Source organism: Falco rusticolus, chromosome 7, assembly GCF_015220075.1.
Source record: "Falco rusticolus isolate bFalRus1 chromosome 7, bFalRus1.pri, whole genome shotgun sequence".
NCBI lineage: Eukaryota > Metazoa > Chordata > Aves > Falconiformes > Falconidae > Falco > Falco rusticolus.
The window spans coordinates 64,542,553-64,558,742 of NC_051193.1; the positions used below are offsets into that span (position 1 = coordinate 64,542,553).

The 16,190-nt window shown below is 42.2% G+C and overlaps 1 protein-coding gene across 10 annotated transcripts in view; it reads left to right on the forward strand.

Annotated features, from left to right (window-relative positions):
* GPATCH2L (G-patch domain containing 2 like) overlaps positions 1–16,190 on the forward strand; it is a 60,115-nt gene that overhangs the window by 30,353 nt on the left and 13,572 nt on the right. For 3 of the 10 annotated variants that reach the window (XM_037393674.1, XM_037393673.1, XM_037393679.1), the window contains one exon: positions 863–15,939. The exons of the other annotated variants lie outside the window; for them this stretch is intronic. In XM_037393674.1, the coding sequence (XP_037249571.1) occupies positions 863–1,035 (173 nt within the window). In that variant the 3' untranslated portion in view covers positions 1,036–15,939. Of the gene's footprint in view, positions 1–862; positions 15,940–16,190 lie in introns of those variants that run through there. 10 annotated transcript variants of the gene reach the window in all.

The following is a 16,190-nucleotide window of genomic DNA, read 5'->3' on the forward strand; positions in this document are numbered from 1 at the left end:
ACTTATTCAAAAAAATTCCAGTTGCCCTGAAGAGTCCTGTGGCAATTACTGTTTGGTGGTTTTTTTATTTGTCTTTTTTTTTAATCCTGCCCTGTTAGGATTAAAAAAATCCACCCTGCTTGTGAGGATTTGAGTGATTCAGGATACTGAGAATGGGAGTAAACTCTCACATCTCTAGTTTCTGACAATCCATCTGGAAATTTGGATGACTGTTGGGTTGAGCTATGGCTGTGCAAATCTGTCCAGCTAATTATAGCCTGTCCCATTTTGAAGCAGTGGTTGTATTGAGAAAACGAAAATGGGTTCCAACCTAGCTTAGCAAGCAGCTTCTTGTTATAATATGCTGATTTGCCGTATTGGATATATGTGGAGGCTTGTGGTATTGCCTTTACTGGGGAAGGAGGAGAGGTGTATTTTCTTCTTTGACAGAACTTTGCAATCTGAAATTTGCCAAGCCTTCAGAGACTTTGAAATTCTCAGAAACAGGGTTAATTGAGTCTTTGTGAAGAGATCAAGGTATCTTCAGTTGAGTGATCATGAATTGATTCAGTTTAAGTATGGGACAGCTAAAGCTCTTGATTTTCAACAGGAACTTTGACTTAAGGGAACCAGTTAGTGGACTGGGAACTTGAAGAGTTCTGAATGTGTGAATCGTTAGGGCAAAGGTGTTAACGCTATCAAGAATCTGTATTTCAAAGGAATTTGGCAGGGGAACTTGTAGGAACTAGTGAATAACAACTTCATATAAGAAATTACATATATACAAAGTGTTTGCCATGAAGTCACTTGTACTAACTTTTTTTTTATTGCCCTTTCCTACTGTCTTCCTCTGTTCCCCTTTTCCTGCAATTTTGTATTCCAGCAACTTTATCTGTCCACATGGATGCAGCAGAGTCAGAGCTACCAGCAACACCATCCCTGAGGTCCCAGAACTCTGAGTGGACAGGGAAAACACCAGGAGCCGAGAAAGCTACTATTGCTCCCTCCAGTAACTTTTTTAAAATGCCACCAGAGAAGAGCCCTGGATACAGCTAAAAGGAAGCATTGCAACTGTAAAAGCTTGCTGGATTTTGGAAGTCTTTGACTCTGGTGTGTGTCTTCACCAGACATCTTGTTTGGCAGTAGTGGTATCTTCAGTATTGGTGTGTGATGCGTGCCATTATCCAGACTGATCTGCTTGCCCCACACACCTAAATCATGTTTGCGAATCTGTGTTTAAAAAAAAGTAATCAGTGTTGGGACCGCAGTGGCTTTTAAAAATGTTTTTGCTATTGCTGTATTTATTATGCATTCATCTCTTTCCCTGATGCCAGCTCATGTGTGCTGGGTCATGTACAGATTCTTTTGGATTTTCAGATCTTTATTCACCCCCTGGACGTGTTGCTTGTTTGTGTATTTGGCATTTTATGGGTGAAAGTCCCACTGCCACTCAGGGAGGCAAAAGTCTCCCCCTGCCTTCTTCCAGGCCAGGAGGACTTTTTGGATGGGGAATGAGGAGGGAATGCAAACAAGCTGAAACATGGAATCTGAATTCTGTATTAGCAGAATGTTTTCAGGCCATGTGCTAATGGACTCAAATCATATTGCTTCTAGCGAAGCAAATGTGATGCTTGTCCATTCAGAAATTGCAACTGGCTCACTGGCAGCATGGTCCATTAGACCTTTTCCTTCTCCCTTGTTCTGAATGTCTTTAGTCTTGCTTGTGTATTGCATGTTCTTTCCTAAATCTCCTACTGGATAAGGATTTGGAAGAACTACTTGGACATAAATGTGCAAGCTGGTGTCCTGGAAAGGAACCTGGGCTCTTCAATCTCCGAGAATATTTGTGGAGGATATACAAAACTTTCATTTTTCAGTGTATAAATTAAAAAATGACTGTTAGCGTTTCAAAAGGATGCTTGCCATTGAAGTCAACATGCCATTGAACAAAAATGCCATTTAAAGTATCATCTGAGTTCAGAGCATTCTGTGTATTGATCAGACCACTTCTGTCCACTTCAAAAACTATTGTCTGCTCTATCTACTGGAGGTGTACTTTACTTTTAAGTACTTTTGTACTTCACTCTGCAGCATACATAGCTCTTCCTTCATAGCACTTCCACTTGGTCCCCTGTTACCTTCTGTGCGGTATATGGATAGTGATTTCTTCCCTCTCTTTTCTTGAATCTTTGATCATGCTCCGCTTATTTTTCCTGAGTTATTCTGTGTGGAGCTTATTTTGGGCTATGTTTTTAGAATATATACCTGCATAGCGTGTGTCAAGGAACAGGTGGCCTCACAGTTTAAGCCCTTTAAAAATAGGATATGTTTGTATGCATAGAACTCCTTTTGCTTTCCTCACTGGCTGGAGCTTTCAGACAGGACCATTTAAGCTTGTAAAATTCATTTTGAATGTGGAGGTGCAGTTAGCACTGTCACGTAGATAACAAAATTTGCATGTTTTCACTGGTTTTGCAGTGTTCTGCTCTCCCTTTTAAATCAAATAGCTGAGGGACAGGTTTGATTGTGAGGATATAAAGCAGATTTATATTTAACTCTGTATTAAAATGTTAAATGGCCATAACATACACAAAACAAAAATTGAATGACTCACTAAATCATGATTGGCAAATACAGTTATACAACAGACATGCTGTCCATGGCTGATCCCCTAATACCTACTTATTCTTGGGGAGACATCCACATTGGATTTATATTTCACAAGCAAGAAAACTGCCAGACCTGTCATTGTAAATTCCTCCCAAAACATTTTTTTTTTCAGTGGTGGTATTATTTTAGAACTAATTAGAACGGGGAAAGCTTTTTTACCTTGCTGAAGGAGTACAGAGGTCAGTTTGGATTACGGGACAAGCTGTAAGGAGAGGAGTATTCCTGTTTTAAAGTAGTCATTGGATTGTTTTATTTTATAGTTATTTTGAGCAGTGGTACCTAAGAAGTAGCACAGGAAGTCTCGGCACTGTAATCTAGAACACACCTATAGAGGGTAAACCTGAAAACTAGTAGCTTGACTATCTAGTACTCATGACTACAGGGAAAGGGGAAAGGTGGTCATGTTCTCCTGACAACCTGCAGATAAATTTTAGGATCGGAAGCTTTGTAACCTAACTTGCAGGCTGTTTCAGTGACTGGGAGTGGTTCCCTAAAAGAGCATTTGTGCAATTGCATGTTTTTAGTGAAGGATGCGCCACAGCCTCTCTTGGTTTGAGTCTATTCAACAGACTTAGATTGCTGATCATTCAGCTAAAATTTTAAATTTTGGCCCCTGTGTTCCCATTTTTAAAACCAATTCTGATATATCTTTCTACATTCTGAGTATTGTTCAGAGTAGTTCTGTTCCTTCTGTGCAGTCCGGATTGGTTTAAAACTTTTATGAGAGATGTTTGAGGTGTTTAGGGAATCAACAGTCATCATCTCACTCACTGGGGGGTGGGGAGTGGGGGTGCCACACTTTTTCTTTGGGGGCAGAGAAGGATAATTTATCAGGTTTTCCTATTGAGGTCAGTAGCACTGTTTATCTGGTTAAGCCCTTACTTAGGTTGTAAACTCATAGGAGGTCTTTGTTGCCTTTTAAATGTTGAATGTACCTGTGGCAGTGCTGAAGAGTAACTGTGGCAGGCCTGTCTTGGTAAGCCATATTTCCTGCCATGGCAACTTTCTGGAAGCACCAGGAGACTCAAGTTCTTGCAGCTGCCCTCTCTTTTCTATTTCTAGAATTTACCTAGAAATATTCTAGAATAATCCATTTACTGTTCAGTCAGGCTTTCAACCAAATTTAATTCCTGGTAGGCAAGAAAAATGAATCGCGTATCTTGTTACTCCAGGTATTTATCAAAATTTGTCTTTAGACTTCAGTAGCTTGATACGTATTTGAATATCAGCAGCATTCTTAGATGAATGAACTAGATGCATTGTTTTGTCTCTTTTCCTCTAAGGCAGATTCCTTAGAACTCATTCTGTACTCACACTGTACTCGCAGTGAAGGGCAGTGCTTTGGATGTGGATTGCTTGAGTAGAAAGGAATAATAACATGCCTTGATTTGGTAGCTGTGCTTCTACTAAGGCAGTCAGGTCTGTGATTATTGCTTCAAAGATACACAGCTCACTCGTGTTCCACTTCTTGTCCACCAGGACTCCCCAGTCTTTTTCCAGGTTTGTCTTCCCTCAAGTTGTCTTCTCTCCTTGCCCTTATAGGAGACTTCAACTCCCCAGACATCACCTGGGAATACCATACTTCTGTGACGAGCAAGTCTGGGAAATTCCTGAAGTATGTTGAAGATAATTTCTTATCACAAGTACGCAGTGAACCAGCTAGGAAAGATGCTCTCCTAGACTTGTTATTTGTGAGTAGAGAAGGACTTGTGGGAGATGTGATGGTAGATGGCTGTCTTGGCCGCAGGGATCACAAAATTGTTGAGTTTACAATTTTTGGTGTAATGAGAAAAATGGTCAGCAGGGTTGATACCTTGGATTTCAAGTAAGTTAGTTAGCAAGCTGGTTAGCAGTGTTCCGTGGAAATCTGCTTTTGAGGGCTTAGGGGTCTGTGAGTGCTGGTCAGTTTTTAAGAACCACTTTTCCAAAGCATAAGAGCAGGCAATCCCTTTGTGTTGAAAGTCAAGCAAGCAGCACAGAAGACCAGTTTGGCTGAATGGTGAATTCCTTTTGGAACTCAGGAAGAAAAAGAAATTGTATGATCTTTGGAAGCAAGGTCAGGCTTTGCAGGGAGATTACAGAGCTGTGGTTCATACCTGGAGGAAGAAGAATTAAAAATTAAGCCAAAACTTTAATTAGAGTTGAAAGCGGCCAGTGTTGTGTCAGAGAACAAGAAAGGCTTGTGGAAGTACAGTAATAGCAAGAGGAGGTCTAAGGAAAACATTGGACCGATAATTGTTGTAGATGGTCACCTGACAAATTGGGATGAAGAAAAGGTAGAGGCATTCAATGCCTTTTTTGCTTCAGTCTGATGATACCGATAGACCTGGGGCTGCCCGGTCCTCAGAGTTGGAGGACCGTGACTGCAGGAACAATGAGTTTCCATTTGTGGACACTAAAATTGTAAAGGACCAGTTGTTACCAGCTGAATGTTCATAAGTCCATGAAACTGGATGGGATTCATCCCAGAGTACTGAAGGAGCTAGTGGATATTACAGCAGGACCCCTCTTAACTGTCTGCCAAGTCTTGGAAGTCTGGGAAGGTCCTTGCTGACTGGAAGTTAGCCAGTGTTACAAGAAGGGCGTGAGGGAAGACCCAGGAAACTACAGGCCTCTTAGTTTAACCTCAGTACCTGGAAAAATTATGGGGAATGTCATACTAGATGCTGTTGAAAGGCATTTAAGGGACAGTGCAATCGTCAGGCACAGTCGGCATGGGTTCACGAAGGGAAAATCCTAATCTGATATCCTTCTATGATAAGGTCACCTGCCTAGGGTATGAAGGGAAGGTGGTGAATGCCATTTTTCTGGATTTTAGTAAGGCTTTTGATGCTGTCCCTCACAGCATCCTTCTGGATGAGTTTCCAGCTGAGATGAGCAAGGTGTGCTGGGTGAAGAACTGGCTGAACGGCAGGGCTCAAAGGGTTGTGGTGAGTGGAGCTGCATCTGGCTGGCAACCAGTCACCAGCAGTGTTCCTCTAGCGACAGTTAAGTATTTTTATCGATGATCAAGATGAGGAGTTGAATGCACCTGATGATACAGTTGAGTGCAGTCTGCTGATGATACTAAAGGGGGAGGTGTGTTGACCTCTCAAGGGACTAGAGGCCTTGCAGAGGGATCCAGATAGGTTGGAGCGTTGGGTTATAATTAATGGGATGAAATTTAAATGCCGGATTTTGCACCTGGGGTGGAGTAAGGCTGGACACAAGTATAAACTGGGAAGAGGAGTGGCAGGAGATCAGCCCTGCAGAAAGGGATCTGGCAGTGCTGGTCGACAGCAGGCTGAGTGTGAGGCAGCAGTGTGCCCTGGCAGCCCGGAGGGCCAACCGCATCCTGGGGTGCATCAAACACAGCATAACCAGCCCCTCAAAAGAGGTGATTATCCTGCTGGTGTGGCCTCACCTTGAGTACTGTGTGCAGTATTCTGGGCCCCAGAATTTAAAAAGGATGTTAAGGTATGGGAGGGCATCCAGAGGAGGGAAACAAAGCTGATGAAAGGGCTGGAAGGCATGTCCTGTGAGGGGCAGTTAAAGACTGTGGGTTTGTAGGGTTTGGAGAAAAGGATACTGAGGGGCAACCTTATTGCTCTCTACAGCTTCCTGCGGAGGGGAGGTGCAGAGGTTGGTACTGGTTGTTCCTCCCTGATATCCAGTGACAGGTTGCATGGGAATGGTTCAAAGCTGTGCCAGGGGAGGTTCAGACTTGACAGCAGGCAACACTTCCATACAGCGATGGTTGGTAGACACCGAGGCAGGCTTGCTAGAGAGGTGCTTGATGGCCCAAGCCTGTCAGTGTCTGAGGCATTTGGACAATGCCCTTAATAATATACTTTAAATTTTGGTCAGCCCTGAAGTGGTCACGCAGTTGGACTAGATGATTATTGTAGGTTCCTTCCCACTGAAATAGTCTGCTCTATTAATGAACTTCATGAGGTTTCTGTCTTTTTATTCCTCCAATCTGTCAAGGTCCCTGTGAGTGATATCCCCACCCTCTAGCATATCAGCGGGTCCCCTTCCCAACATGCCATTATTTCTGATCTTGATATTATGTTCTGTCTCTTTCCACCAGATCGCTAATGATCACTGAACAGTATTGACTCTGGTATTCTTCTGAGGCATGCTTTTCATAACTGGCCATCATGCAGATTTCAAGCATTTGATCATTATTCTTTGAGCCTGACAGTTCAGTCAGTTTCTCACTGACTTTAGTTGCTGGATGGCATCCAGTCCGTAGCTCCCCCATTTGACTATAGGGATGCTATGAGAGGCTGCATCAAGGGGTTTACTGAAGTCAATATAAACAGCATCTGCTGCTCTCTACACACTCACAGAGCCTGTCATTTCATCACAGAAGGCAGTCAGGTTCATAGGCATGATTTTCCCTCATTTAATCTGGCTGTCTTTCTAGTCCCCTTCTTGTCATTTGGGTGCTTGGAGGTGGTCTCCAGAACTTGCTCCATAAAGCTGCAAAGGACTGAGGTAGTGCTGACTAGCCTGCCATTCCCTGGATCCTCCTTCCTGCCTTTTTAGAGAGGTGACATGATACATACCCCTTCCTATGACTGGGGACCTCATGCAATTGCCACAGTTTTTCATAGATGATCGAGACCAGTCTTCTAACGATTTTTTGCAATCAGGGCTTTGTTTATGTGCAGGGAGAAGATTGACATTCAGTGAAGGAGAAATTGAGAGCTGGGAGAAGCACATTTCCCCTATTGCACGTTTCCAGTAGTTCCAGTTAGCTCTAGTGAGGCTTAATGCCCAGTTTGGTAGGTACTGGAGAAGTGTGAATTAAAATGATGTAGTTTCTGGCCTGATAGATTTATGATTTTAAGGTAAGGTACAGTAAAGAGTGAAGAAGGCAACAAAACAGTAGGTGGAGAGAAACTCGTAAGAGGCTGGGACTAGAGTTGCTGAATGATAGATTAGCTTCATGATTGTGGTATGCAGAGGTGTGTCTTGCCAGCATTTCTGAATAATGACATGGAGTCTGTTAGTGCTGTCCTTCCAACTGTGGAAGCTCATACTGTTACTTTGTGGATGTTGCAGAGACCTGCTGAGTGGGCAGAGGATGAGAAGGGAAATTGGAGGAAGGGCAACAGGAAGGGTGATTGAGTGCCTCTTGCTGTAACCCTTTCTGCACTGAAGAAAGAAGATGCTACAAAAAGCAATGTATCTGGATATTGAAAAGGAATTATGTAAAGCGGATGAGAACTTTGCTTTGTTGTCTTGAGGAACAGGTTTGTAACCAGAGAACACTTCAGTGAAGCAAAAGTGGAGGACGCTACCAGTCCTTTGTTCGGAAAACGTATTTTAATAGTCTGTTAGGAGACTATCAAAGGATGACAAGCTTCTGTTGTCATTGTGATACCGCATTACTGTGTCTTTGTCCCCTGTGTTCTGTTTCAGTTCGTGTTTTGTGCTGGAGACATCCTGGCTTTTGTACCATCAAATATGGGAGAAGTACTTTACGGCAATGCTTCTTAAGGCATAATGCATAAGGGGCCGCTTGCTCTACAGAAGCCAAGACAAGATTATCTTAGGTCATTAACTTTTACCCATTTCCTAACTGCAAACCTGACCGTTTCTGTGACTCCAGTGAGTTGACAAAGATGTGTTAACTGGCATACCAGGAAAAGAGTATTCTTGTACCCACTCAAAGAATTGGTAAAAGTAGAAAATGGGCTGGCACAGCCTGTTGTATCAGAGAGATGCAAAATATATATATACCGGCAGACGATAATAGGGAGAGGTATTGCTGAGCCCTACATGTATGATCTAGAGTATGCATTGTCTTCAAGCAGAGCTGCCAATATTATGAGGATGATCGGGGTTTGGCAAAGCTGCCCTCTTTTCCTTGTAACCTCTGAAGGAAATGGGATGAACAGTATAAGAAAGGCTGCACTGGGTCAGCCCAAAGTTCTGCCTGGCTTGGTCATCTGTCTCTCACAGTGTCTGGGTTTGGAGGCTTGGGGGGTACTGTAAGGATGAAGTAGTTACACAGTGATACTTCCCTTTTACGTTCTTCCAGCCCAGTGTCCTGTCTCAAAAAGGTTTACAGACTTTTTCTTCAAGGCTGGAGAAAACTTTTTTGTGAACCTTTTTGGCTATAGTATTTATCCTGCCACTGCATTTACTTATATTTTAAGAAGGACATGTAACCTGACTTTAAAAACATCAGGTAAGGAATAGTTCATCTTTCTTGGGTAATTAATAAGAAAACTGATGACCTCTTTATGAGGAATTTGCATCTTTTGGAATAGTTTTTCCTAATATCAACATCCTGATGTTGTTTCTTGCTATGCTTTTTTTCAGCAACGTTGAAAAGTCCCATTCTTCCTTGACAATTAGGCTTCTTTGTCATGTATAACTACCTATAACCGATCAACAAGTCCTATGTAATCCACTAACCCATATAAGTCATTTTTCATAAGCTTCACACTGTAAAACTTTTCATTGAACCTTTAATTATGCTGCTGCATGAAAATACCCAGTATTCCACATCCATCTGCATTCGATTTTAGTGTCTGCACTTGGAGTATTTTTTACAGAAGCAGGAACACTTGCTTCCCTATTGCTGTTCACGCTTCATACGCTCATATATCCCAACACCATGCTAGTCCTTGCTGCCCAAACACTGCTGTAACCCTACCATAAAAGTGATATTCAGGTAGTTGACTCTGAATCAAAAGTTCTTACCACTGCTTTGCGATGCGTAAGATCCTAGAAAGTAAGAATAATCTTAATTTTATTTTTTTTATTCGAAAATGCATTTTCTTTAGGAGTATTACAGTGCAATTTTGGACTGATGGTTTTTATAATTTGGAATAGTTAAGAGCTCAGTCTGTTTAGTTTCATCAGAAGAGGATTGGAGGTGTCTTGCCTGTGTGGGGTAGGAAGTCCTTTATGGAAATACGAGGTAATAAAGCATCTCTTGTCTTGTGCAGATGGCCATAAAAACAAACTTGAAGCTAAAGCCAAATGAATTAAAGATAGAAATAGGGTGTGAGCTTTTAACAGTGAGGACGGATTACCTATTGGGATAAAGTACTGTGAAGCCTGAAGATACACAGAAGCTACTGCTTCCCAATGTGCAGGCAGCAGCTTTATGGAAGGAATGCTGTATCCAAATATAAGCCATTGAAATAAATACAGAGGCATCTAAAGACAATGAATAGTCGATTTTACAGTATAGTGACGGTCAGTCTACATGAAATGCTAGTTGCTTCTGGTTTAGAACCTCAGAGAGGACACAATACTGTCTGCAGTATAGAGATCTGTTGAAAAATGGGAAGTGTTTTGGCAAACAGGGAAAAGTCATGGTGATGGAAATGTTATGGTGTTACCAAAAGATTGTCATGAAATTTGCATGGGAAGGTGAGGTGAGAAGAAATTTACCTGTGCAAACTGAAATGAAGCATCATTTCTGCATGCCAGTTTATTTATATTATAATGACATAAGAATGTGCAATCCCCAGAACCTACACAATCACGCAGGTGAAGAGTGTCCTTGGTGAGGATTCCTCCTTCCTTGCTGTGCGGTGCTGGCAGCTGGAGTTCTGCTGTCCTAGGGTGGGGTTCCCTGCGTACACACTCTGCTGCAGCAGCTCTGTCTCAGTTCGTTTGCTCAGCTGTGTGAACTGCCTGCACATTGCGCTGAAATCAGGAACAAAAGGAGGAGAGTATGGATGGGCTTATTACTTTGATAGAATACTTGCCAAAAAAAAGTATGCAATCTTTCTTAGTCACTATCGCAGTTGCTTCTGCTTTTCTGCCTGATGGCATATAAGGAGGACCACTCCTTGTAGGAGTGCCCTTTTGGTAGCATGTAGGCCTTTGCTATCACACTGAAGGAGCAGATGGTACGTTTCTCCAAGTGGAAGAGTTCTTCTGCAGTCATCTGAGAGGAGATGATGTGACTGGAGGAAGCAATTTTCTGGTAGTGTATTCTGTAACAGTAACAGAGCAATGACTTGTTCAGCTTGTTCAGCTTTAAAAATACATTACGCCGTACCTTTGTTTCAAAATGAACGTAAAATTCCATCGATGGAATAGTGCCGCGTTTGAATTGTTGCTTCAGATCTCAAGTCCTGGACATAGTCTTAATGTAGCGTTTGGTTTTGTTGCCCAGATTGGTGTATGTGAGACCTCACTGCTGGGAGCTGTTGTAAGAGTGCCACGAGCTGAGCCTGGTCTGGCCTGAGCAGAGTCCCTGGGCACTGCCGAAGCCGTTGGATTTTCTCTCACGTTTGGCAACATCAGGCAGGTAGCCAGAGCTGCCATTAGCTGTATTCTAGCTTCCTCCTGTCCCAGAGGGCTTACCTAGAGATAGTTCACTACTCAAAATCTTTATGAGCCGCGCTGTGCATGTCCCAAATATTTAGTGTGGTCATAAGACTTAACTGAAGGGGAATGGACTCTTGTTTTGGGGGTGACATGTAAATAAGGAAGATTCTTGCTTGTATTCTTCTGTCTTAAACATGATCTGTATTCTCTGAGCGAGGTTCTTGCAGAATCTGTTCTGATTATAGAAACTGGAAATAAATCAATATATGAAAGAAGTGTTTTATCTGATATAAAGCGAACTGAGTTGAGAGTGGGAGAAGAGAGGTTTCACTGACATCTAATGAGATTTACAGTGTTGGAATGTCCATTAATCTGCATGCTTCCTTGACCGTTTCCTTCAGGATAAACTGTAACCTGAAGGTCTGTAGGGAGTTACTATGCTTTTTTTCCATTGAATTGCAAACTTGAGTGAAGGATTTGAGGTAATCTATCATGTCCATTCTTTGGTTTTTGCAATGATTTTGTTTCCCAGTTTGTCATGATGTAGTTTCTAGACAAGCGAGATGCTCCCTGTTTGGAATTTGAAACAATTCCAGAGTTTCTTAAGTAGTCTTTCACTTCCAAGTCACTCCTCCAGATCTGCTCAGTCCCAAAAGGGATTTTGTTTAAATGAGCAGGTCAGTCTCCATTGATATTTTAATGGATATCTATTCATTTTGCCAATGCTAACATCCTTTGTAGATAGGTTGGCATCGTTCTTTTTTACCATGATAGCAGTGGCTTCAAAGATCCAATGACCAGTGGACTTTGAATTTTCTTTTGCATATATTTGTGTCCCAGTATTCATAGCTATGCACACTTGTGGAAGGAACAAAACGGGACTCCCTCTGCCTTAACTGTTCCAAGGAATAAATTATAACACAATAGATCAAAAGTTGATCAAATGCTTTTAAGCAAAAAGGTGAAGATCCTCGGGAAATTGCTTCAAGTTCTCAACACTATATTAAGGGGAGGGGGGATGTCCGATTTTCTAAAAGTTATGGTTTTCCTCTGTCATCTGCAAGCTGCACCTGTGAGAACTGGGAAGTGTTCCTGGTGAAATGTGCTGATGTTTGTTGGGAGCAAGGGGAAAAGAGCTCTTAACATTAGATTCTCCTATAGGAAGTGCCCAGATTTGGCAAACGTGATGAGCTATGGGTCACAGTCAAAAATGTCAGATACCTAAAAATTATTATGAACTGGTTCAGTCTTCCCCACACTTGCATTTTTTTCTGAGTAACGAAGCATTTAATTTGATAATTGGAGGAATTTCTATTTAAAAAAAAAAAAAGAAAGAAAAAGCTGAATGACTCTTGTTCACAGGCCCTTAATTTTACACCCAAGGGCTGCGAATTTTCTCAGTTCAGTTTGAATAGCTGGTGGTAAATTCGGTAACAGGGCTGACTGTGGTGGCTGTTAGCTATTTTGATATTTTTCAGAACATGTTTGCTTCATACTTTTCTTGCTCAGAGAATCAACTGAACCTACAAATGAATACAAGTAGACTTCCTACAGACTGAGGGAGGATTTCTCACATCTAAATAAAGGGTGTTTCAAATCTGGGGGTACAAGTTTTGTTCTCTACTGAAGTAAAGCAATACTTGATACTTGATAGTAGTTTTCCAATGAAACATAGGTTAGAGTTTCAAAATGCTAAAGGACATTAATTTCATTCATTCATTTCTAGTGGGGGAGCAACAGGGAGGTGTCTAAAGATGAGAAGAAGCAGTTCTTAGTCAGGATTTTCTGCCATTAGGCAGATGAAACACACTGATTTTGCAAAACACACTTTTAAAATCACATGTAGTTGGAGAAATCTTACTTTGAGAGGTGTCATAGCTTCCTCCACACAGACTGCCTGCAGGGGCAATGATGCCAAGCCAGTGGTTCTGCTAAACTAATGCCAGCACTGACACTGATGGTTTTTTAGTAATTTTGACACCAGCTTTCTGAGAGGTTCACCACCATTGCCTTAGGGCTTTTCTTCATCCTGCTTCATCACACGTAATTTGCAAGTGTTTGGCCTCACTCAGCCCCCACCATGGGGAAACGAGCATTCCCAAGTTGAGAAAGCCAGAGGTGAAGATGCTCTTAATGCTGAGCGTTGTATGGTGAGTGAAAGGAGTCCAGTCTTTTCTTTCCTGACTGTCCAGTGTCACCACGAAGAGGAGCCTATATAAAACAAGAGCAGTGAGGGGAGCTTTCATGTGCCTTTTATCCCTTGCTGGTCCTTTCAGGTACTGTGGAGACAGTAAGGAGTGGGAATGGGGAGTGCGGGGTCTGATTCCCAGGAGAGGTACCATGAGGTGCAGCCATTGCCCTGCACTCAAGCAGTACAGGGGCTACCACAGGGCTACCACAGGGCAGGTGGCGTTTCACAGAAGAAAACAAGCTTCCGTGTCTACGTATTTATTTAGACATTTAAACAAATAACCTTCTTTAACCCACCAATAAAAAAGGAAAACTGGAAAATTTGTGTTCCCATGACAAAGGCTACAATTCAAATGGCCTGTGTTGCTGGAATTGATGCCCTTCTGCATGCACGGTACGATGCAGTCAGGCAGCTGCGTGGTTTGTTGGTGGGCTTGAGGGTTGGGTGTTCCATCCTGTTTCCTCCCCCTTTCACATGAGGTTCCTGCCTCAGTCAGTGTAGGAGTTTGGGTTTATTTGCCTCATTTCAGCTGACTTCAAGCTTTATTGACTGCACAGCATCCAGGCTCTGCTCTGAAGAGGGAAGAAGTAATTTCCTTGTTAGTGTTTTCAGGGTACCTCCTGCTATGGCAGCATAGAATGTTAATGAATTTATTTATGTGCTGAGAATTTGGATGTTACTGTCACCCTTATTTTATAGATGGGGAGTTTTAAGTCAGAGTGACTGAAGCAGAACTCAGGAGTTGTCTCTGAATTGGGGGGGCCCAAGGTGAGACACCTGGGCGCTGGAAATTTGGAGTGGCTTGCTTTGTACTTTTTTGTAGGTTCAAATTGTATTTCTCACGAAGCTCCACGGCAGGTATGAAGGCTCAGAGCTTCTGCAAATCCAGCCACAGTAACTGATGAGGTGGGGAGCACGGTCCCCGTTGCTGAAGTCGCTCTCTGGCCTCTTGGATATTAGAGAGATGGCAACAGGCAGGTGTCGCTCCAGCGTGGGTGGGCAATTGCTTTCATCACAAGAACTTTGCCTTGGCAGTTTCCCACTTTGTCCTTTCTGTCTTCAGCAGCAAATGCATCAGACCCAACCTCCGTCGGTTCCTGGCCCCACCTTTCCAGAGGTGTGTGTTCTGTGGTCAGTCTGAAGCTAGTCCCTCCCAGAAAATAAACGATGGGATCATTTGATTTGGGATTATTGTAATGCACATGCACAGAGGGATTAATTAGGATGGCAGTTCATTTTTTCACTTTTGAGTATTTTTATCTGCAACAAGGTGTGTGTATATGTATATATATTGTTTATTTTTGAGCTAGGAATTTTTGGTATGTATTCATTTCATATTTTAGCTGTCTAAAAAATGCTTTGTCTCTGGAAACGTCTGTTATTCCTGGACACCAAAGGAATTCAAAGAGCAGCCCAAATGCATAGTTCCACAGGGGATCTGCTGTGAGGTAGCTTGTCTCCTACAACTCCAGAAGGAGCAATAGGTAGGTGAAAACTTGCTCTTGAGCAGTTACACTTTACATATTTTTACCTGAACAGCATGGGATGGTAGGACTATTGACTCACATCTTGCACTGATATTTCAAGTGTTGTCCTCTGATTGTTTTCCTTAAACTCCAAAGCAATGCTCTCCAGTGCAGAAAAGCTGACTGTTGTTTAACAAATCGGCTGCCTGTTAATGCCCATCTCAGCAGAATTTTAAAATACCAGAAATCTTAGTGTATATTTTGGGAAGAATGCCCTTGGTTCAGAGACCCTCTTTGGAACCAGAATCAATCATCTGACTGAGCTGTATGAGAAAGAGGGGAAGGGTACAAAGAAAAAATGGTATTAACTTTTGTCGTCTTTTTTATCCTGTATTTTGTTCTGTTGTCTCCATTGATTCTCAGGTTTAGATCTTCTAGGAATATCAGTGCATCTTAAAAAAACCACCACACACAAAACAAAAAAAGAAACCCCAAACAACCAACAAAACCACCCCTTCTCCAAAAGAAACCCAACCCAAAACCTCACAAACAATCTCCTTTTCCAGGTTTTTGTAGGATTCTTGTGTCGGACGTGTGTTGGCAGGCTCTGTTTGCAGCTGAATACCCAATTTCTGGTGTAAACAATGCCATTAACCTGAAAGATGAAAATCAGAGTGTTTCAGTTTCTACAAATACCATCTTGAGATTGGGCAGGTAGCTGCAGTTGTGGTACCTTTATCCATGCAATAAAGTACTGTGGACCACATAATTCCCTGCTCACACGTTGCATCTTTACACCTGTGCTAATTGGGCATTTTCTGAGAAAAATGCATTGTTTGCTCAACAGAAGTGTAAAAGATGCGACGTGGTGTGTTGCCGTACACCTTATCTTCTTTCTGCTAACGGCTGTGGGTAAAGTGATGATCATGCACTACCACCTGACTCAGAAACAACTTTGCTGAAAACCACAAATTTCTTTCGGGTAAGCTACATCCCACCTGTACGTATACTTAAATGTAATTGTGTATTTATTCCTGGGAAGGACCCAAACGCTTGTCGTAAGAAGCCGGCAACTGGAAGCACCAGAACTGGTGTATTCAGAATGTGACTACTCTCCTCTCTATCATTCTGCAAGTACCTTGAGTGTTTAGGATATGGATGAGTACAACTTCTACTGCTTGTCACTGAACTACTGCTGGTAATTGAAAATTGGAATACAGTGTTCCCTGGAGAGTTTGTCTGTCATGGAGCTCAAGAGGTTAATATGTAGTTATGTGATGATACTATAATTTTATATGCATCTGCAGATACTGGTAATAGACATTAAAGTGGGCATTTACATCCTTATTATGGGTCAGTACTTGATGTCATAATAAAAAAGTCACATCAGAAAAGTACAGGATAAAAATCTGATTATGCACCTTTTGGAGTGTAAATGGCTTTAAAATTCAAATTGTCACCTGATGGGAGGATCAGGAGAGAGTCAGAGCAAGGGCAAAGGGGCAAAGCTCTGAGACACAAGGGGCAGGATAAAGGAGGAAAAAGGGACAGGCTGAGCTGGGCCTTTGCTTGGGAGGTTGATACCCACGTGAATACTA